The 23741-nt window shown below is 33.9% G+C and overlaps 3 protein-coding genes and 1 non-coding gene across 5 annotated transcripts; 1 reads left to right on the top strand and 3 right to left on the bottom strand.

The window, feature by feature from the left end:
• Nucleotides 1-39: 39 nt before the first annotated feature.
• LOC7456266 (small GTPase LIP1) lies at nucleotides 40-15019 on the bottom strand. Of its 2 annotated transcripts, XM_002310570.4 has the most exons (8): nucleotides 14643-15018; nucleotides 5158-5337; nucleotides 3754-3845; nucleotides 3513-3654; nucleotides 2548-2852; nucleotides 1362-1415; nucleotides 1124-1254; nucleotides 40-567 (listed from the first exon to the last, which is right to left on the bottom strand). In XM_002310570.4, exons 2-8 carry the CDS (start codon nucleotides 5246-5248, stop codon nucleotides 372-374), a joined length of 1011 nt encoding a protein of 336 aa, XP_002310606.1. In that variant the 5' UTR covers nucleotides 5249-5337; nucleotides 14643-15018; the 3' UTR covers nucleotides 40-371. The 2 variants fall into 2 exon arrangements, with proteins under 2 accessions (XP_002310606.1, XP_024461199.1); XM_024605431.2 differs by lacking the exon at nucleotides 5158-5337 and having other exon boundaries at nucleotides 14463-15019.
• LOC7457136 (alanine--glyoxylate aminotransferase 2 homolog 1, mitochondrial) lies at nucleotides 7728-9641 on the top strand. The gene is made up of 4 exons (XM_002309999.4): nucleotides 7728-7928; nucleotides 8884-8997; nucleotides 9114-9200; nucleotides 9425-9641. The coding sequence occupies exons 1-4, from the start codon at nucleotides 7763-7765 to the stop codon at nucleotides 9466-9468; spliced, it is 411 nt and encodes a 136-aa protein (XP_002310035.2). The 5' UTR covers nucleotides 7728-7762; the 3' UTR covers nucleotides 9469-9641.
• Nucleotides 15020-18292: 3273 nt separating the features above from the next.
• TRNAL-AAG (transfer RNA leucine (anticodon AAG)) lies at nucleotides 18293-18373 on the bottom strand. Its single transcript has one exon. It is a non-coding gene; the product is annotated as a tRNA-Leu (tRNA).
• Nucleotides 18374-19389: 1016 nt separating this feature from the next.
• On the bottom strand, nucleotides 19390-22184 carry LOC7457138 (probable WRKY transcription factor 51). The gene is made up of 3 exons (XM_024605234.2): nucleotides 21877-22184; nucleotides 21558-21704; nucleotides 19390-19727 (listed from the first exon to the last, which is right to left on the bottom strand). Exons 1-3 carry the CDS (start codon nucleotides 22095-22097, stop codon nucleotides 19517-19519), a joined length of 579 nt encoding a protein of 192 aa, XP_024461002.1. The 5' UTR covers nucleotides 22098-22184; the 3' UTR covers nucleotides 19390-19516.
• Between the last annotated feature and the right edge of the window lie 1557 nt (nucleotides 22185-23741).

Genomic DNA, 23741 nt, shown 5'->3' with positions numbered 1-23741 from the left:
GGAGGGAAGGAGAGGTAGGGGTTAAAGATTGAGAGCCAATTTGTTTAAACAAAGAATTTTTTTGAAGCAGAATAACTAGGATACAAACAGTTTTAAGAGTATATTTTCCTCAAAAACCACTACAGAGACAAAAAAGAAGAGTTCCGACCTCCGTGGAGATTAATTGCCACTACTTCAGGTTGACCAATCAATCAATATACATGTAAATTGTGACCAAACTGTAACCCAAAAACTTACAGCGGTGTAGGCCATGAAAAAAAAATCAATTGAACGGTTTACATGCAAAACAAGAGGAATTCCACATTAACAAATAGAGCTCAGCACCAAGGGAAAGTGCATTCTTTGCACAGCAAATCCAGAGCCGAAGATTATCAAACATTAATATCCATTCGCTTCAATCTTGCAGTGTTGCTTATTTCTTGAGAGCCAGTCAGGGTAAATCTTGGAATGCTGTAACTCTCTGTAACCGAAACCGGCTGCTGTGGGTAAAGTGTTGGAGGTGGTGTAAGATTTCGTTGAGCTGGCAGGGGAGGGAGCGTATTGTATTTGTAAGGATCGCCTGCTAAGCTGCAATAGCAGAAGACTAGTCATATCCCCAAATGGAACACAAATCACGTTAAAAAGAAGAAAATCGAGATGAACTACATGACATGATAAATAGAAGAAGCTGAACATAGTAACAGCAAAACCAAACTTCTAAGTTGTATCACCATTCACCAAGCCACAAAGGACATCAATCAAACACCAGTAACCATTCCAACAGTTCTCTTTCATTCATAAGCAGAACATATAATGTAAGCCAGCAAAACTCAGTCCCCCAGCACCCCCAAGAAAAGATCATGGGTGGCATGAAATATCAGCAAAGCAAAGTACATAATAAGCATGATATTGGGATATGTTAGGAAAAAAACATTCCCAACGCAAGCACAACACAGATTTTCTGCATTGAAGAAAATCAACTCGGGCATCTTGGTGACAAGGGAATTCAATGTTTGATACCCTTTATAAAGTGAAATGCAGCTTTCATCTAAATTTATAAAACAGTGACATTTTTTTTGTGGCACTCAGATATAGCTGACATGAATATCTTGCAACATACAGTAATATCATTAGTATAGGGTACCTTGTAGTCTTGTAAAATGGATCCTCGTCACTTGTATTTTCATCTAAACGTTGGACAGATCTCTGAACTGGATAAGCAGACCATGGACTTGGTGCAGGTAGTTCGTCTGAAAAATATCTTCTCCTGATCAACTGAAACAAAGTGATCCAAAAGAAGTTGGAAAGTGTCCAACATGAATAATGAATAAATATATACACAGACACACTAAAAGATGAAGATACAAGAGCCAAATACTTACTGTTCGAAAAAACTTTACCACAGCTTCTTTGTCATACCTTGCTTCTTTGGCAGCCTGCCCATGTTAACAAAGCCACCATTATGAAGAGTTCAAATCAGATAAGGAGGGGATGGGATTAAGTTGATTGATCATGATTTTGGCTAGCATACACAACATATTTGAGATAGTTCTTATTCAAAATCCTGTCTCACATTTATTAATACATCCTCTGTTAGATGTATCAGCTGTTAACTAAGGAAAAGTCATCTGATTAGACCAACTACCTAAATTTTGCCCAGCTATTACATTGACTACTGATAGTTTAAAGATAGAAAAAAACAATCTTAGATAGACTCACCACTCGGATTAGTACTCTTCTACTCAAAAGTTCAAGGAAAATATTCTTTTCAAAGTACACTTTCAAACTAAGATAAGGAAAGAATAACACAATAAAAAAGGAGGTGACAGGCGTAAAATTCCAGCTACAGGAATCTAGCATAGAAAATATTACACCTAAAATTCTACTCCCTGAAACATATACATAGCCAACTACAAAGACATCACTCTTTGTTCCATATCACTTTATAAGTCCTAAATCTCCCTACCAATGCATAAACAACTAAATCACTGATTTTGGCATAGCTCACCAAATGCCAACCAGTGAGAAAACTAACAACCAGAACTGCATGGCCATTGCACAATACAAGAGAAGTTACACCAACTTGCCAGTTATCTTACACATGCAATGCCAAAAGTCCTAATACATAATAATATGTTTTCTCCAGATTTGTGATCATGTTTCTGAGTGTCCTATCATACAAACCATTTAGTTGCATATAATGTGCCCATTTGCATGTGAGTGTGCATGTGTGAATGTGGAAGAAGAGGAAGAAAGCTAGGGGATTCAATGATAAAAGATAAAAGAAAAGGACGCAGACTAGTCTAGTCTCTCAATAGTGGACAAGTTGATAGACAAGCGATATCCTATAAAAGAGCAAAGTTCTTCTGTGCAGGGAAAGAGAGACACAAAGAAGAATAGAAGGAGCAAATATAAGAAGAAAAGGATAGGGATAGCTGTGTTCTTGCAATAGATATTTTACAATTTCCACATTTACTACTTCGAAATATTAATTCACACACAGAAACACTGACCCCAATTTGCATTAAATAAATCTTTACATGAGGAAGCTTAAGGTGAAATGATTACTGCAATAAGACCTCCGCTTCCAGGAAAACTTTCTGTCAATGGAATTTCCTCACTGGAAGGAAGCAGACCCTGCTTCTCAACCCACTGTCGTGCTGCATCAACAAGGTTGCCACTGCTTCCCCTTGTACCCTCTTTGGCAGCAACATCAGATTTGTTACCGATAACAATATAAGGGACAGGAAGGCCACCAGGACCTCCAGAACTTAGAGGAGCTGAAAATGTTCCAGTTGCAGCAATCTCAGATGCCCATTTCTGCAAGCTTGTTTTGGTCCTTCTCTGGGAGAGATCATGAACAAAAATAACCCCTGGAGAAATTAAAGCAAGAATCATATGTAAAAGCCAAAGACAGCACATCTTGCAAGTCACACAAGGGGAAGGGCCGCAATGGTTATGACAAGGAATATTCAGAAAAGAACTGTCTGAATATTTTTGGATAAGAGGTGCTGAAATGAAAATGATGGAGTAACTATCATAACAAGCTTTATGGAATATCATTTCCACATGTACTTAGCAGAATTGCCTCTAAAGAACCCAATTTATCAGATAAGTAAGAAGTAGAAACAAATCTCTATACCATTTTCTAAATCTACTGCACTGCACCTTCAAGTGCATCGTTAATGAAATTTAATAATTGAATTAGGATGTAAACACAAACTTGCTTCCTATAAGACTGGCACAAAAATAGTAAATGCCTGAGTAAAAACCAAAGCCTTATCCAAATGATATCAATAAATAAGGATGCTTACAAGAAGGTTCCAAGGAGACAGCATAATATCATACTCTTTTCTCAATGAAAATCTACAGTGTAATTGTAGCTAAACAGAACATTCATGCCTACAAAGAGATGTAAATGTTTTTAACTGATGTATGCATAGCCAACAAATGCTGGTTATAACTAAATATGCATATAGAAAATGACCAAGTTTAGCAAATACAGTTAGCCATGAAGAAAAAACGGCACTCACCATTAATTTGAGAATAGAATAGAGACCGGCAATCTTTGTATCGGTCATGACCTGACACATCCCAGAGTTCAACGAAGAAATCTCTCTCAGAATCACCTTTAATACTGCTTGATGAGCTACTGGAATTACCATAAGAAATGTGCTGTAGAGAAGTGATGGTAAGAACTTGGTTAAAAATTTTGAACTCCAAACAATATACTACAAAGTTATTGTCAACTAACAAAGCCATATTAAACCATACCTTCACACCAACTGTACATCCAATTGTTTGAGGAGGGCGAGCGGAGGAAGAACCTTTGACAATAAGATGAACAAGTGAGGTTTTACCCACACCTACAAAGATAAAAATAAAAAATGGATTTGATCTCAGCTTCCAAAGAGGAGGAATATAGTAAGGATCATAGAGGAGAAAATGACTTCCACTTCTTACAAGCAACCCACAAATCATGCAAGCAAATCACATGTCCTCCAACAAATCACAATCAATGTGTGAGTTGAACAGAAGCAGGCACACTTGAGTTTACATTCTTTTATTTTGAGAACCAATATGCGGGCAACTGTTTTAACCTATTACTATTTATTATTAATGGCTAAGAACAAATATTGAGCCCCCCACATGCCAAATAATCCTAGAGGAGCCTCAACTGTTTAGCATTATATCATCCAAATAACGTTCTGCCTTAAAGAGAGATTTACAAGGCCCAAAAATATAAACTTAGAGGAGTCTGAAATGTTCATGCCATCTGCATAACATGCTCTACACAGCTCCTCTATCCCTGCCGCACCAAAACACCAACAACCACAAAGGTAGTTGTTCTATTGTCCCTTATTTGAACAAAATCCAGAGCTGATTTCCCAAGTCACAGAGACTAGTTTTCTGTGAATAAAACTGCTACAGAGATAACCACAGAAATTCATAAATATTGATCAAGCTCCAGTTTTTCTTTCCTTCTTCCAGCCTCAATCTGAAATATACTCTCCAGCCCTATAGGTTTCCAGTAAATTAAAATAATAACTAGTCAGTATTCCTGGGGATTAAACTTGCACATCATGTTTGTAGAAGATGTTGATAATTGCAGCTGATATTTCACTTTACCAATGCCTAAAGGAATCATCTTGGTGATCAGAGTTGAAGCAAAAACCCTGGAGATTTGAAGGCCTAAATCAGTCTTAAAGTGCAAAAGACTACCCTCAACTCCGAATCTATAACAGAAACAAAATCTCCATCCAAGCTCTTTAGATCTCACACTAAGAATGACACATTGTAACTATTGAATCATCATCAACTACATGCCATGCAAAGGATAATCAGCCCAACGCACATCACCATCTTTTTTTGGTCCAAAATGGAAGTATTTAGACCATCAATTAGTCATATTGGCAAGATTACAGATATACAATCCAGACCATCTGATTCCAATGGATTCCAGCAGAAATTGCATATGTTACTACCCAAAGTCAACTAGAGACATTCACTTCTATTCTTTCAAGAAACCCTCTAATACTATCCAGGTTCTATCTAAACAAGGATATAGCAGAAGCATAATTCACCAATATCCCCTTACATAAAATTACCGATAAAACACGCATTGCAAATTCAATAAACTAAACAATAGAGAGTGCAAATTAATAAAAAGAAAATTACCTGAGTCACCAACAACAAGAACTCGAACCTGACCACAAGGTGGTCCACCATTTTGGTCCTTGTTTTCTCTCTCACGGTCCCTCCAAAACATAGTAGTAATGGTTTTTCTTCTCCAAAACAAGAGTAAATCACTCCTTCAAAACTAGACCAGCAAAATAAGTACCATAACAGACACTCAACCTCGACAAAGAACAATAAATTCTCCAAAAGGGTACCCCTGAATTCAAATCCATGTCAGTACATTACAAGCAACCTAAAATGATCTAAGCTCATGTTTTCCTCGTATTGAAACCACCCAAAACTGGAGGGAACAAAAAAAAAAAGCTATGATAAAAATGAATCTTCACAAAACCCAATAATAGTAACAGATCCAGCAACAAATTCTCAGGATTTCAAGAAAGACAGAATTAAGAAGTGGGTTCCTCTTCAAATTCGCTATAGAATAAAGGAAGAAGTGAATCTCTCAGTTTAAATTGAAGCTGATTAAGCTTTTCGTATGGTGGTAAGGCGAACTATAAAAAACTGATCAATCAGATCATAGAAGATTAAAAAAAAAAAAATAGAGGAAAATGATATATTTGGCCCGCAATTATTACGTGATCCTCAACTAGATCATAAAACTAAAATTATTTCCAATTTAGCCCCCAAAAAAAATCAGGCAATGCCATTTGTTGAACAACACTCTCATAAATCGGTATCAATTGAATTAGATAGTTGAGTGTGAGTTTCATTAAAAAAAAAAAAAACCCTCATTTGCATTCTCGATCTTTTATATTGTTTTATATTTTTATAATTATTCTATATGTGGATTGGTTCTCTAAAATCCCCTCATTTGCAATCCATCTTTTAGGAATTTTCTAAATGAGCTTTAAAATCTTTTACTGGAGTTCTTATATCATAATAAATTGAATAACCCATTCTCATTTTTTTATATTTTCTTATATTCTTGTAATTATTCGAGACAAGGAATTGGTTTTGAAATAGTCTCTAGATTAGATTATTAGCTTGCATTATGTTATGGTCAGATTTAATTTTTTTAATGTAAAAAAATATTTAAATATTATCAGTATTTTTTCTAATAGAAAAAATTTTCAACCATGTGAAAATTTACTTGATATAACTCGATTGACTTGGCAGGTCTAAAGACAACTCAAACAACCAATAAAAAATAGTTTAACTCAAAATAAATATTCAAGATGGTATTTTTATATATATATTGAGATGACAACATATTGGATTGATTCAAGTTAACTTATCATTCTTCATGCAGGTCATGAGACCATAATAACATCATAGAAAAAGTAAATTAAAATAAATTATGAAGCTCAACTTTCGATAAACTCATTACTGAATGATGAAATTGAAGAAAAAAACTAATTAAAAAATGTCAAAAAAATAAACTAAGTCAACCTGAGTTAACTTGTCAAACTCGCGACTCGAATCATGAGACTGGGATAACCCAATAAAAAACAAATTAAAATAAATTATGAAGCTCAATTCTCAATCAAACTAATGTTAAAAGATGAAATTGAAAAAAAAAATCTATTAAAAATAAACTCGAGTTAACCCAAGTTTAACATGGAAGACTAGGTCATATTGGCATGAACATCATTTCTAAGCTAGTTAAAAATGAACTGGTTGAGGGTCTTGCACATATAGTATTTAAAAAAAAAGTTATGTGATGTTTGTCAAATGGATAAACAAGTGAAAGCTTCTTTTAAGGGAAAAAATCACATTTCAAATGAAAGATCTTTAGAATTACTACACAAAAATCTTTTTGGACCAACTAGAACTAGAAGTATTAGTGATAATTGATATGTGTTTGTAATTATTGATGACTTTACAGGATATACATGAGTTTTATTTTTTAAATCTAAAGATGATTATTTATAAATTTGTAAAGTTTTCAAAAAAAGTTGAATATAAAAAAGATTTTTCCATAATAAATATAAAGAGTGATCATGATGGTGAATTTCTAAGTGATTTGTTTGAAATTTTGTGTGAAGAAAAAAGATACCACCATAATTTTTCAACTTTTAGAACTCTCCAACAAAATGGGGTTGTAGAAAGAAAAAAATCAGTCTCTTCAAGAAATGACAAGAACTGTGTTAAATGAATTTGACAAACCTAAATATTTTTGGAAGGAATCTGTAAACACTTCTTGCTATGTTTTAAATCGTGTTACTTTAATATTGGAGTTGAGAAAAACTTCTTATAAGCTTTGAACATGAAAAAAACCCAGCATCTCATATTTTATGTTTTTTTGCTCAAATTGCTTTATTCTCGACACTAAAGATAATTTAGATAAATTTGATTTAAAATTCGATGTAGGAATTTTTCTTGATTATTCCTCCTCTAGCAAAGCATATAGAGTTTTATAATAATAAAACACTTTATCTTGAGGAATCCGTGCATGTTGTATTAGAGGAAAGTCAAAATGAAAAAAATCTATGTTTTAAATAGCTCTCACTTCAATATGTTACTTTCACTATCTTTTGAAAACTGCTTGACCATCCCACAAGTAACACCAAATAGCATTTATCAGGGCATTGGCAATGGTTTGCCATTAGGAGCCGTAGTAACAACACCAGAAATAGCACGAGTAATGGCGCAAAAAATTCAGTTCAATACTTTTGGTGGGAACCCCGTGTGCTCTGCTGGTGGACTTGAAGTATTGAGAGTCATAGACCAAGAGAAGCGTCAAGAGCATTGTGCTGCTGTTGGTTCGCACTTGAGTGGACGTTTGAGGGAGCTACAAAGAAGTCATGACAGTAATTTATCTTGAACTTGGCATCTCAAAACTCTGTTGTGATATTTGCCTCTGTGATTTACATGACATTTTCTGCTCGCTGTATATTAAGTATTCTGCTGGCTGTCTTTTTGCACCATCTGAAATCCGAACTACTTTCAAATGCAAACCAGCTATTACTAACTTGCTATAGCAAACCATACTTTTGAGTGTGGTTCTATTCATATACCAACATACACTAGAGTAAACCTAACTAGATTTTTGCTTAGGGCTCTTTTCATCCATAACTATATATAAAAGCACAACTTTTTTAAAAAACTTTTGATTGATTATTATAAATTTAATACAATATTAACATTATAGCATATCTCCAATAGTAATATGTAAATTCCACCTCACTCTAATTAAGGGAAAAAATAAACATTGAAGATATTCTTAAAAAAGAAATTATTAAAACCTAAAAAATAAAGTAATCTCATCTTTTCATTGTTTTCCTGTTTCTAAAACCCTAAATAACATAAAATAAGTTTCTTAAATCACTCCTAACGTATATAGTATATCATTAGCACTTTATTTTGCAGTTTGTGCCAAAAACCTAGTTCCTGTAAGTGTGTGCAGATGAGTTTTCTTTTATGCATGTGCTTGTACAATGTCTTGGGATGGGCTATTACACAAATAAGCTGCATGTGAATGTTGTGCACATGTGTGTTTTTGTAAGACATGAGCCAGGCTAGTTTCTTTCCTTAACAGCTTCATGTAGGATTAATTAGTTTTGCTGCTTCTGTAGCCTTGTGCAGAATAGAAATCAAGCCAGCCAAACAGAAGTCCAAATTTTATCAACATTCTCGTCAGATGTGATGATTACATGAATATAGATGTTGATATGTAACTTCTGAATTACTACTAGTTTAGTGCGACACATTGTTTAACTTTTTATGATATTTTAAGCTGCTCTGAAATTTTAATTGTTGTTTCAGTCATTGGAGATGTAAGGGGCAGGGGCTTAATGGTAGGGATAGAACTTGTGACTGACAGGAAGGAAAAAACCCCTGCCAAAGCAGAAACTGCAATCTTGTTTGAGAAACTTAAAGGTAACAAGGCACAACCTCCGAACACCTTAAACGTAGAAAAGATAAGCCTTTGATTATGAAATGATTTTCTCATCGATTTCTACTTTGTATTTATCATCACTGGTTCCTGAGTGCAGAGCTTGGCATCTTAGTCGGCAAAGGTGGAATACATGGAAATGTGTTTCGTATCAAACCACCGATGTGCTTCACCAAAGATGATGCAGGTACTCTTCATGTCTCTTCAAGTGCTTAAATAAATTAAACCCTCGTGCTTTTAGATAAGCAATAAGGTAACTTTCAGGAGAGATTCTGAGAGCTTTTAAAAACTGCAGTTTCTGTGAAAAAAAGCTCTGAATTGCTTGCATGATGATTACCATTGTTAATTTTGTTTACATGCTCTTTTCAACCAAATGATCTAATGTCACGGTTTTTGTTTTGGCATACGCAGACTGTCTTGTTGACGCGTTGGACTATTCAATGTCAAAGTTGTGAGGAGCTACCTGCCAGAAGCTGAGATCAATATGTAATTATTCACATTTTTTGGCATCGATCTCTTCTGATAGGTTGCTTTCAATAATATCGAGCAAATATCTAACCTTTCTAACAATAGGATGAGTTTGCTTGTTTCTGATTCTATTACCTGAAAAAATCAAACTGTATTTCCATGTTCTGTGGATGCACATGTCATGATGTGCACCAATGGATACATTACTTGAAAACTCATGCAAGGAAACATAATCCAAGAAAGGCTTTAGCGGTTATCGGTGTGTGCGGCAGATAATTTTTAGGTCAACGATGCTGGCAAGGCATTAGATTCTTTCGTTTTTAAGGTGCAGGCAGAGTCAATACTGAAGAAAAACTTCTATTGCAAGAGGACCTCGGACCTCTGAGTGTCTAATTTTTCAGAATTATTGGCTCTGTAGTTCCAGGTTACTCAGCAATACCCTCCAAATCAGGCCATGTGCCTTACCATCTCTAAATGTGGATTCTGAAGACTAAAATATTGATTGAGCTCAACTGGTGATATAGAAGTGGTGGGGATGGATAAGAAGATTAAAAAACTCACAAAGTGAAACTGGAAATGCTCTTTGCTTTATATTTCTCCTTGTACCAAACATAAACTACAAACCAGAAAAAGGGAGAAAAAATTGCTAGTACAGAAGAAAAGAAACGAAAATGACAAGAAATATCACTAGCTAGATAAAAAGTAGAGACCAATCATGTTAAACAATTCTATGAAGCCATTGAAGTGTGGACTCAGGATGGTGGATTGATAGTGGCAATCTAATGAACACGTCCAAAGATTTGTCGTTTTAATTAGTGGAATGACATGGATTGGTTAGTTCAGTATTGCTGACAAAGTTGCATGCTTTAATGATTACAGCAAGATTAGTAGAACTAGTAATACGATAGTAACAACATCGCTTTCTTTTTAGCTTTGCTACTTACTTTTGTACATCCCTTTTGAGTGGTTTATGAATAGCTTTAGCTTAGGGCTTTGCTTGTGTTGCTGGAACACTATCCTGTTGTATGACAACTAGGTTATTTCCAGTAATTATCCATGTTCATTATATCACAAGACAACTGAGCTAAAGCTGTCCCAGTCAGAATTCCCTGGAAATGAAACAGAAACTAATGGAAACAAAATGGCTATGAGTTGCATCTTCTTAATTGTGCATCAATGATATTACATAATTTTGGCAGCAAAACATCCATGCCATTCATTATTGACCTAGAGTTCATTGTCAGGTAGGGTTTTCCTAGCCTACATTGACCATTTCAGTATAAGCAAGGGAGATGGGAGGCAACAAATAATTTGCAATTCTCACGATTTATGTACATGGCAGAACAAAAATACAAACACAAGTAGAACAAAAATACAAACACAAGTAGACTACAATTTACATGACAAAGTTTCATCTGCAGACTCAACGTGATATATCATTTGATTTCAAGACAGTAGCAGCACTGAAAATTGATTTAACCACAAGCTTCCTCTTGATAGAATGGCTATTTATATCTAAAACTTTCCAGTTGTAGGAGGCTGCTTGAAAAATGTCAGCAGCTTGAATTGTCTACATAAGATTACATCATTACCCTAAGACGCCCCTTTTCTTTCTGAGTATTGCTCCAGTGATGATTATCTCCTTGAGATCTTGACCAGCTATAGGGTCCTAATATGAAAGCTAGGCAGGCTCACGTGGGCGAGTTGCCCAAAGTGAACTCAGAGCCCGAAGCCGTTGGAAGTATTCTCCCAAGGCAAGCAGCCCTCGAGCTGCCTGACGTGTTGTTAAGATCCGAGACATCTGCTGCAAAGTTTCCTGGCGTATATGGTCTGCCTGTTAAAACAAAGAGTTGATGTTAGATATATCAACAAGCCCAGCTGATTGACCTCATTCAGAAAGCTGGGGAGCATAACTTCAAGCACAACCAATTTTGACCTAAATGCTAGCGAAAACTTGGATATCACCCACATCTGCATAACAAGATTATTTCATGACACAAGGCACTAATATGCTTTAATGCAAGTTAAGAAGGCCTTTTCCTCTGAAATTGAAGTGATTACTTCATGGATTGTGTATGTGTTATGAGTGCACATGCCTAAGAACTTAGACTAAAACCATTCGAGAATGCAAAGAGAAGGTGCATTATAAGACCTGCTGCACAAAGCAGGCCAGAGCTTCTAACTTCTCCATTGCAGTTTCCATATGAGGCGAGTAACTTGCTTCACCCAACTGACCAGCTGCCACAGTCTCTGCTACATTTTGCTGGAGTTTTTCCAAACCTTGTGAAAGAGCATCTTCAGCTAGCTGGCATGATTGTCTAAGATTAAGAACATGCACAACTTGCTGTTCTGTCAAGGGCTCCATGCAAGGCACGAGAATCTGTAATCAACATAAATTTGTGAATATATCTCAGAAGAACTGGGTCGGAATAGAAAATATGACAAAGTCCAGAAACACAGAATAAAATGAATACTTGAGTCAATGAAGCAACCATTTGAATGATATAAGAACTTATTAATCGTATGAACCAAATGATAAGATGCTAATCTATAACATATGTTGGTGCCGATACTTATGTCTAGGAAGTGAGAAATGCTCTTTTAACAACCACATGCAATCAGCATGACTCTATACCAATAGCAGAACCCTCCAAATGAATTATCACTGTATAAATATTTGCACTTTACATGACTAGACAGGACTTGCTGGCTATTATGTGCAAGACAACACAATAACCACAGTTTTGGAGTAACAAGGGCCCTAACCATATTTACAGCAAAGCAGACAATGACCAAAAACCAACTGTATAATTAATAAGCCAGACTGGTAATATGTCACGCACTTTAACAATTGCCAGCATAATGCTCGACGTGAAAGAAATTTAATACACCGAGCCGAGCATCAGCGCAGACCGGAATGCAGTGATAAGTTGTCACAGTTTTAGATCAAGTTTACCCACCTTGGCAAGGTGGTGAGATCAAAATGAGGTCTTTCATAAGTTCAAAGGCACCCCCATATATAACCTTCAATTGATAATTTTAATAACTAATTCATCACCTTAAGAAGCTCTGAAGGGCGAAACCCTCCAATCCACAAGAAAAACCTTTCTGCCGACGATTTCCACAAGCCAGACATCACATAGAAAACATCAGCTTTTGCTGCAATTGCTTTCAAGCGAAAAAGTTCGGAATAGTGGCTCATGTCACTCTCTACAAGTATGTGGAGCTCTACGTCACTTATATGAGCGTTTAAAGCAGTCCTCATATCACAAATATGTCTGTTTTGCTCCTCCAACCAGTGCCCATACTCCATCTCAAAAGTTGCAATCCCTACAGAATCCTCACAGTCAGCATATGGTTGATAGATAAATGTGAACGAACAAGATTAAAGTTAAACCACAAGAAGTAAAATGTCAAGAAATTAACAGAGAAAATACAGGCATTTTCAGGTGAGAGTCATGTATCGACGGCAAGCTCTTAGGACCATATTTTAAGTGCTAATTTCAGGCATGTCAGCCAATAAAGGGGACGGCAGTTCACCTTTTATTTGCCATTGAAGTGCTTAATCATTGTTTAAACATAATACATAATAGTAGTGCATGAAGATCGAGTTACAAGTATATGAATTAAATAATGCAACAAATCGCTTCTACTTTGGATGGTCTCCGGTGCTCAAATGAGCTCAAGCAAACTGAAATATTTTCAACTCAGCTTCCAAAGAGGAGGAATATAGTAAGGATCATAGAGGAGAAAATGACTTCCACTTCTTACAAGCAACCCACAAATCATGCAAGCAAATCACATGTCCTCCAACAAATAACAATCAATGAGTGAGTTGAACAGAAGCAGGCACACTTGAGTTTACATTCTTTTATTTTGAGAACCAATATGCGGGCAACTGTTTTAACCTATTACTATTTATTATTAATGGCTAAGAACAAATATTGAGCCCCACACATGCCAAATAATCCTAGAGGAGCCTCAACTGTTTAACATTATATCATCCAAATAACGTTCTGCCTTAAAGAGAGATTTACAAGGCCCAAAAATATAAACTTAGAGGAGTCTGAAATGTTCATGCCATCTGCATAACATGCTCTACACAGCTCCTCTATCCCTGCCGCACCAAAACACCAACAACCACAAAGGTAATTGTTCTACTGTCCCTTATTTGAACAAAATCCAGAGCTGATTTCCCAAGTCACAGAGACTAGTTTTCTGTGAATAAAACTGCTACAGAGATAACCACAGAAATTCATAAATATTGATCAAGCTCCAGTTTTCTTTCCTTCTTCCAGCCTCAATCTGAAATATACTCTCCAGCCCTATAGGTTTCCAGTAAATTAAAATAATAACTAGTCAGTATTCCTGGGGATTAAACTTGCACATCATGTTTGTAGAAGATGTTGATAATTGCAGCTGATATTTCACTTTACCAATGCCTAAAGGAATCATCTTGGTGATCAGAGTTGAAGCAAAAACCCTGGAGATTTGAAGGCCTAAATCAGTCTTAAAGTGCAAAAGACTACCCTCAACTCCGAATCTATAACAGAAATAAAATCTCCATCCAAGCTCTTTAGATCTCACACTAAGAATGACACATTGTAACTATCGAATCATCATCAACTACATGCCATGCAAAGGATAATCAGCCCAACGCACATCACCATCTTTTTTTGGTCCAAAATGGAAGTATTTAGACCATCAATTAGTCATATTGGCAAGATTACAGGTATACAATCCAGACCATCTGATATGGATTCCAGCAGAAATTGCATATGTTACTACTCAAAGTCCACTAGAGACATTCACTTCTATTCTTTCAAGAAACCTTCTAATACTATCCAGGTTCTATCTAAACAAGGATATAGCAGAAGCATAATTCACCAATATCCCCTTACATAAAATTACCGATAAAACACGCATTGCAAATTCAATAAACTAAACAATAGAGAGTGCAAATTAATAAAAAGAAAATTACCTGAGTCACCAACAACAAGAACTCGAACCTGACCACAAGGTGGTCCACCATTTTGGTCCTTGTTTTCTCTCTCACGGTCCCTCCAAAACATAGCAGTAATGGTTTTTCTTCTCCAAAACAAGAGTAAATCACTCCTTCAAAACTAGACCAGCAAAATAAGTACCATAACAGACACTCAACCTCGACAAAGAACAATAAATTCTCCAAAAGGGTACCCCTGAATTCAAGTCCATATCAGTACATTACAAGCAACCTAAAATGATCTAAGCTCATGTTTTCCTCGTATTGAAACCACCCAAAACTGGAGGGAATAAAAAAATAAAAAAAGCTATGATAAAAATGAATCTTCACAAAACCCAATAATAGTAACAGATCCAGCAACAAATTCTCAGATGGATTTCAAGAAAGACAGAATTAAGAAGTGGGTTCCTCTTCAAATTCGCTATAGAATAAAGGAAGAAGTGAATCTCTCAGTTTAAAATTGAAGCTAATTAAGCTTTTCGTATGGTGGTAAGGCGAACTATAAAAAACTGATCAATCAGAATAGAACATTAAAAAAAAAAAATAGAGGAAAATGATATATTTGGCCCGCAATTATTACGTGATCCTAAACTAGATCATAAAACTAAAATCATTTCCAATTTAGCCCCCAAAAAAATCAGGCAATGCCCTCGTAATCAGGCAATGCCATTTTTTTATGACCAAGGGGAAGAGAAATGTAATTTGCATGTGTGCATTCCATTGCAAAAAGAGAGAGAGAAGTGTTTGATAATATATGCTTACATTGAGGAGGAGAAATTTGATGCATATATTATTACATTGCTTTGATTGTGCTAAATTGTTAAAGTTTCTTATATATTACATTGCAAAAGATATAGAGAGACACATTTTAAGCATCTAAGATATCTATTTATTGTCATCATAAAAAAAGAGAGAAATTGTTGATCTTTAGTGTCACACATTCATATTTTTATATATTTTGATGATAAAAATAAAATAGAAAATGAACTAATAATATACTTGGTTAAGAATAAGCTTTAAACATGTTTTAGATATAAAAAAAACATATCAATAAACATGATGGATTTCATGACGAAATCAATCAAGAAGAAAGCAAAGTGAAGATTTAGATTAAGTATTCATTTTAGTGATCAAATTTAAATTTTTACATCTTACTTGATAGCACAATTAAAATGAACTCACACACTTCACTGTACATGCATTAAAAGATTGATAATAAAATCTAAGAAAGACAGTTAAATTGATAAATCTTGAATTCTTTATGAACCGGTTGACTGTTTGGTGTGACCAAATGAACAGGTTGACCTCTTATTCATCAATACTTTAGTACGGTTTGGTATTTGAAATGTGGGTTTAGGCTTGCCGAACCACGGTAAAAATGAATTTGCAAATTCTTTTTCTTATATCCTTACTTGAAGTACTTTAATTACATTGTTGGTTATTTTGTTTACTTGAAGTAATTTGCATTAATTGTCGAATTTAGAGATACACCTAATCCATCCTTCATTTTAAGTGTTTAGATGCCTTAATTCTAGAACAATAATCTCTAGCATCAATTAACTTTGATTTTGATATATTGTTCTTTTAGAAAATAGCAACTTATGAGAAGGATATCTTCACTACCTCTATTTTTCAAAGCAAAGCAAAGATTGATGTTGGTTTATAGAGATATAATGTAAAACCTTATAATATTTTGGTTTTCTCTAGACAATATAACACTAACGAAGAGAATAATATGAAAGGTTATAAGGTTGATAGGGGTTAAAATTTGTTTAGAAAATACTAATTCATCTGTCGTAGTTGTGTTGGATGACAATGAGATGATGGTCAAAGTGGGGGAATAGAGAGTAAGAGGGGGTACTAATTATTAGACAACAAAGTAGTAATATTTAATATAAAAGTTTTTTAGTCATTAATTGAAATATAATGTTAATTTTGTAAATAAATCAATTTTTTGTGGACTTTTTCTTGACACGATATAAAATGTTATAAACTTATAAACTCAAGGATATAAACTACAAGTTTTAAAAGAACAGAGGCATAATGGGAAAAAAAATAATTAAACTACATGATGGTTAGAGTAATTTTATCTTTATTTAATATCAAAATATTTACGATGCATAATGTAAGAGAAAACATATCAAAACATATTTAAGTACATAAAATCATGAAAATATAACTTTAAATGATGAAATTGAAAAGAAATAAAATTTAGTAATTGGATTGTAAATGTTGCAAACTACAGGGATTAGAGTGTAAGAATCGAGGAAAAATTACCTAGTTAATGATTAGTATTTTATGAATGGTCAAAATGGATATTGTTTTAGTTATTTGCACTAGTTGTATGGCTTTTATAAAGCAATTTTTAAAATGTATTTTTATTTAATTATATGGTAATAAAAATAAATATTTTTTTAGAATCACAATGACATTATAAAAAACACTAATATTTATAGTCAAAAGATAATTTTCTTATCAATGCAATTCTTTTTTATTTTGATGAAAATATGTATTTTTTTGTACAAGTAGCATGATATTTTGAATGAAAATCCAACACGAAATAAACATTCACAAGAATTCAAATGATTTTAATCTTGGAGAAAAAACATATTTCTTTTACCAAAAGCCTAATTTCTTATTCATGGTGTTTTAGCAAAAATGTGTCTACAAAGAATGATTTTTAAACAGAAACTTGGCATACAAAAAGTGGATTTCAATAAAAATAAATGTCATAATAGCTTTGACGCAGTGTATAAAAAATAAAAATAAAAATAAAAATTAATTTGATAAAATCATATAAAAAAAACATGTAAAATAAAATAAATTATCATTGAATATGCACGAGTAATCTCTTAAAAAAAACTGAAACTAGATTTATATAAATATTTTCATAAATTAATTGATAATATTATTCTCAGTGAATAATTCTGCCAATTTATTTTAAACATGTGCTCATTAGTTTCGTATTTAATTATATAAAAAAGTAAAAATTAGAATTTAAAACTATTACGATAAAAAGCTAAAATATTATTAAAAAGCATGGAATAATTTAATAATTTTAAATATTATTATAATTAATTATCTAGATAGAATTTAATTTTAAGATATAATAAAAAACAAAAAGGCTTAGAGAATCAATCTCCCATATGGTTACGCTAAAAAAAATGGCACATACATGTTTGACCCTATAACCAAGCCCATGCGCATGAGATTTAGAGCCCAGGCTAGTTCTTTTTATTGATTATAGACTTATTTCTGGTTATTAAAAAATTAAATTCTAAGTTTTTAAACTAAAAAAATTAGATTTTAACATTTCTCACCCAAAAACTTGAGAAAAAATAAATCAAATTAACCTGAAAAACCTTATTTGTAATTACAAAACATATTTTAATCACATAAAATCTAAAAAAATATATAAAATTTAAAAGTGAGAACGTTTGGGAACGTGATGTAAATTACGTTCCCCAAAAAATTATTTTTTTTTTATATTTTGGATTATTTTGATATGCTGATCTTAAAAATAATTTTTTAAAAATAAAAAAAATATCATTTAATGCATTTCAGTATAAAAAATATTTAAAAAAACAACCTTAACCACACTTCCACGCTAAAATATAAATACCTTCACCGAATAGGATTGCAATGCCAATATGTGCATGGAATCTTTCCCATAAATAATAAAAATAATAAAATAATAAAATTGAAACTTCTCTGGAAAAGTTAGTTCCTGGGGTTGAAAACGAGGGAAGTGGATCACGCGCAAGATTAACGCGTTGTTGTATCCATAAAAGAAAAGGGCAAAACGTTGCTGTTGAGAGTGGGATTTGAACCCACGCCCTTTCGGACCAGAACCTTAATCTGGCGCCTTAGACCAACTCGGCCATCTCAACATGTTTATTAAGTGTTCGAGGATTTAGTATAATATAAGGTATATTATCTTAGGATCGATAGTGTACTTCTCTCACCAGCCTACATTCTTACAGAAAGGGTTTCTTGTCTGAGTGAGTGAATCATGACATTTAGTTTCCAGATTTATATAAATAATTTTTATTTCTATTGATGGGTCATTTAGAGAGATTGAACAGAGGTAAAGGAGAATGTTAGAGCGATTACCTAAACAAACTAATGGGGTAAATGCACTTGCTTTACTGTTATACGTGCCCTCCCTCCTCTTCTTCTTCTTTTTTTTCAATTTTTTATCTTAATTTAGTTTCACCCTTGAATTTTTTAATAATTTTTCAAGTTATTCTTGAACTAGTTAAATTGACTAAATCACGTCGAGAAAACTCTCACACAATTTATTTTTTTTCTTGTTGGTCAATCGAGTCTGACTGAGTTATTTCTAAAATGACTAAATGTTAAAGTAAAATAACTTTCAAATAATTTATTTTGAATTAGGTAAGGAATCAAGACTGCAGATTTTAAGTTTCACTCACTGGATCATCTATATTAATGATATCAAATAATTATTTACAATTTAAATATTTTTTTATGGCGTTAAAAGAAGTTGTATTGGAATTATGGGCTTTGATTGTTCTTAGGACGTGGAAACCTTGTTGACTTGGTGGTTATGGGCTGTGCTGCACTAGAATTTTCATTGTTTTTCAAGTAGTTGAGCTAGGTTTTAATTGGACTGGGTCAAGATTTCTCCAAGGATGAATTTATAATTTTCGAACTTCTTTTTTAGGGTTTTTTTTTCTTTTCTTTTGTTTCTTATCAGTTAAAACTTATCATTGAGCCCAGAGCCCAGCCTTGTGGATATGACCATAACCAAAAATTTATGTGTGCCCGCTAACGCATCATTCTCACCCAAATCACTATATTATAGGGAAAAAATAACAAAAATATTAATGGAATTTTTCCGTTAATATAATATTTACTGACTGATTTTTTCTATTATTAAATCCATCGGTAAACATCGATTGAATATAAATATTCATGGTATATATCTATAAAATTACAGTGAAAAAGAAAAGAAATAAAAAGAAAAGCCAAAACATTTGAACTGAAGAAAACGATATAGATATTTTGAACTAGGAAAAGGAAGAAGAGTGGAGAGAAGAAGGTTGCAAGGTCCAAGCATTAGAAGCCATGAGAGGCATCTGGTTATTGTAATAGACCATGCAAGGGCTTTCATGGTTGTGCACTCCATCATATGAAGTTAACACATATCTTGAGTCTTCTCTATCTCTTTCTACTCTCTTCTTTACATTGCATCCACCACTTGAGCATTTGTAGTAATTCCTGCACAATTAATTACAGAAATCAACTTAGAATAACAAAGATATATATATATAAAAACCATGTTCATTATCAAAGCATGTATATAGCTAGAGAGTCTAGAGATCTACTCTTGGCAATCTTTTCACAATCCTTTCTATTCTTTTAATTTGTTTCTAAGCACGACTGTGCAGTCTTTTCATAATCCTTTCTATTCTTTTAATTTTTTTCCTTCCAAACAATCACTAAATCTATAAATTAATGAAGATGCATGTAGGTATGGGTGGTGGTCATGATCATACGAATAATGCGTTTTCAGCTGTAAATCTTAAGAAATGGGATCGTGGGCCTGCCCACATAAATCATTGCAATGTTTTCCTGCCTTAAAGTGCGAGGGGAGATTAACTGGACTCTTCACTCTACTCACAGGTTATAAAGTACGCTCAATGCAGATGTATTTGCACCATATATAACGATTGATGGAGACCTTCATTCCTGTGGATAATGAGTGGGCTTTCATATATATATATATATATATATATGGTTATTACAACTTGACAGATGACAAGTCATTATAATTTATAATAGTTTATTTCATTATAATTCAGAAAATTACAAAACTAAACACAAAAAATCAATTGTTGGAGTGGCGTGGTTCCAATAATCTCATATTGGAACCACTATTCTGAGCTTTTGTATTCAAGCATGTATAATTGCATCAAATCCATCCAATCTCATGCCATTTTCCTGGGGGTCATTTTTCTTACACAATCACAAGTGAAAGTCTATAAGAATCGAAATATATATAGAATAGTCCCTAGCTAGCTACTCTTACTTTACTCTGATTAATTCATAAAACAAATGAGCTGTTTGCGGTTCCATCTCTAATGGATGCAAGAGATTAAGTTAATGGGAGTCTAAAATACCAAGAGAGTGCTATGAAATCAGGTAATATTCACTTGTATAAGAGTACTATTTATCAATGAAAAGCCCCGAAAGCAGGACATTATTAAGTTTCCCAGCAAGCTCCTGGACCACATGCATATAGCATATAGTAGATATATACATGTAGAGCCATGGCAATATCCCTTCATTACTCTCAGTGCGCTGGCTGCAAAAGATGTCTTAATTGGCAGGACATGTGTATACATGTAGCTTATTTATCGCCGAATAAATGGAAAAGTCAAGCAACACAACACAGACACTCGGGCTATATGTGTGTGTGTATTGTGCAGATAGGGAGATGGGGATAAAAGGCATGTTGATATCTTCTTAGCTAGCTAGGTGCGCTGGCGCTCTATATGATGTGATCGGTGAGCGCCTTTCAGTCGCCTTCAGTGCTGCGAGCAAATGTTTTTCGCTAGCTAAGACACGAGTGCATAAAACCATGGGCTGCTTTTTATGGGTTTCACGTGAATGATGCCCTTGCTCGCTCTTCATCCACCATCTCTGGTCTCTCAACTGTGGTGGTGACTGTGAGTGTGTGGGCAGTGGCCTGAGAATCCCAAGTGCAAATTGCAAAGTAGACGATAACTGATGTTTTATAAAGGCTAATTAGAGAAGTTGCTGTGCCTATTCAAATTATTAAAAAATGTTATATTACTGCAGCCAACCTAATCTAAGGCCATCAATCAAGAACTTCAGAGAAATGGGTCCTTGAGCATTAAATATTTCTTATATATTATAGTTAATTAGTATGACAATTGTGAGATAGTTGAGAATTGCTTTATCAATGCCATAAAGATCATGTACATGAGATCCCAGATAGCTTGACCACCTATGAAAATCTCGTGAATTAACTCTCTTTATCTAAATATATAATTTTAAAAAAAAATTATATTTCTACATTCTTACCTTGGATTTGGGCTGTTCTTGACTGACTTCTTTCCATACTTCCTCCATTTAAATCCATCATCCATGATCTCCAGCTCAGATTTTGTTCTAAATGCAACTCTATGCTCCACTTCTGTCTTGTTCTTCTTCACTCCATTCTTGCATTTTCTGTACAGATAAAAAAAAAAAAAAAAAGTTGTAGAAAAGATCATTAGCATCTTGGATCTTCAAGAAACAAAATAAAAGCTAATCTTTATTTGCATCTTTCGTTTTTTCTTCAGAAGAAATTAAAGGATTAGCAGTAGAATAATCTAAAATGGGCATCAATATCATCACTTGCATGCTATTATTTCTTGATGTTGCACCACTGTATCCGGTTGATGAACCACTGGCAACTTGCTCCGGTGATACCATATTTTGCGAGGATGAATCATCTTCACCAAATCCATCATCAAGCATGAGATAATCCGACGGCTGAAACTCAATCGCCCACGGATCTAAACCTTCATTGATATAAGAATAATTATAGCTAGGTTTAGGGTTCTGAGGATAGTACTCCATTACTCACAGAAATGGCGAGTCTCTGGACACAGTGGTGCTGATAGAGAGGGACACGTATTAAATATGGTGGGCATGCTTCCAATATATATATACATGTTTATATATTTATAATAAAGTGAACATTTCTATTACAAAAAAATGGTTATTTTTAATTCTTTTGATCTGCTCTCCTTCCTAGACACCTTCCTGGTGAGTTACAATGAAGGTGCCTCAAGCGTGCCACGTGCCGACTCTTGGCTATGCATGGTGATGTCATCAAGATGACGTCATTGTGCTGTATTGGGAATTGGGGACCACATGGTAGCGTACGTGGATTATAATTAATAATTCGTGCTGTTGATGGAGGGTAATTGCTGGGGAGAAAGGTATTGGGTGTTGCTACTCATAGCTAAGGAATATTGCACGAATGAGCATGTTTTTTCACTCAGATAATTAGTATTTACTAGATAAGCTGTGTGTGATACATCGTAGTCTACTTTTTAGCACGCATGAGAACTTTCATCACTCTAGTAGTTGAAAATATAAATAAAGTTGTTAGCGTGGGTTTTAAGAGGTAAAATATTCTTAAAAAATTAATTAAAAAGCACTTTATATATATTAATAAAATAATTTGATGAATTTAAGTTAACCGTCAAATATTTCATCTAGGTAATGGCTCCACTAGGTTTTTTAACAACTTTTTTAAAGTATTTTTATATCTAATGATACGATAACAAAAATAAATGCTTGTATCAAGTATCAACTTAATAACAAGATGTTTGTTTGAGATTGCAATAATCCTATAAAAAGAAAATTAAACTAAATTATGAAGCCCAACTCTTAATCAACAAAATATTTAAGGATGAAATTGAGAATAAAATAAATAAACAAAAATCTCATATTGAATGATGAAATTGAAAAAAAAAAAAGAGAAAAAGCAAGCATTTTTTAAACATTTTGAGAAACCTTCACAAAGTTAACCGAGACAAATCATCAATTTTAACCTTAAATCAAATAAATGGTGAAGGAAAAATTAAAAAAAATAACAATAAAAAGTGAAAGGACACAAAAAAGCAGGCCATACTAGGTGCATGAGCTGTTAAAGAACCATCTCAACCCAATAGCTTAATTTGATTTTTATAGGGTTATTGCAATCTCAAACAAACATCTTGTGAGGTCCACATTACATTGTGCTTAATTTTTATCAAATAAATGGGGATGATAAGATTCGAACTCGAGACCACTTGGTCATCAAGGCTCTGATACCATGTCAAAGAACCATCTCAACCCAATAGCTTAAGCTGTTAGGTGAGGTCCCATAATATGATTTATATTATTCTCTAACACACCCCCGCAAGTGAAAGCCCTTTGGTCTTGAAACTTGCACAGACTCACATTACCTTGTGCTTATTTTTTATCAAATACATGGGGGTGGTGAGATTCGAACTCGAGACCACTTGGTCATTAATGGCTCTGATACTATGTCAAATAATTATCTCAACCCAATAGCTTAAGCTGTTAGGTAAGGTCTTAAGATATGATTTATATTATTCTCTAACATGAGTTTGATCACCCTAATGCGTCTAGGCCTTAAAATAAAAGGTTAGTAGGGTAGGTCTGGAGCAAGCCGATACGCCTAGGCCAATTTATTTTATTTCTTTTTTA

The sequence above is a fragment of the Populus trichocarpa genome, chromosome 7, assembly GCF_000002775.5.
Source record: "Populus trichocarpa isolate Nisqually-1 chromosome 7, P.trichocarpa_v4.1, whole genome shotgun sequence".
NCBI lineage: Eukaryota > Viridiplantae > Streptophyta > Magnoliopsida > Malpighiales > Salicaceae > Populus > Populus trichocarpa.
This window is presented reverse-complemented; position numbering and strand designations above follow the sequence as displayed.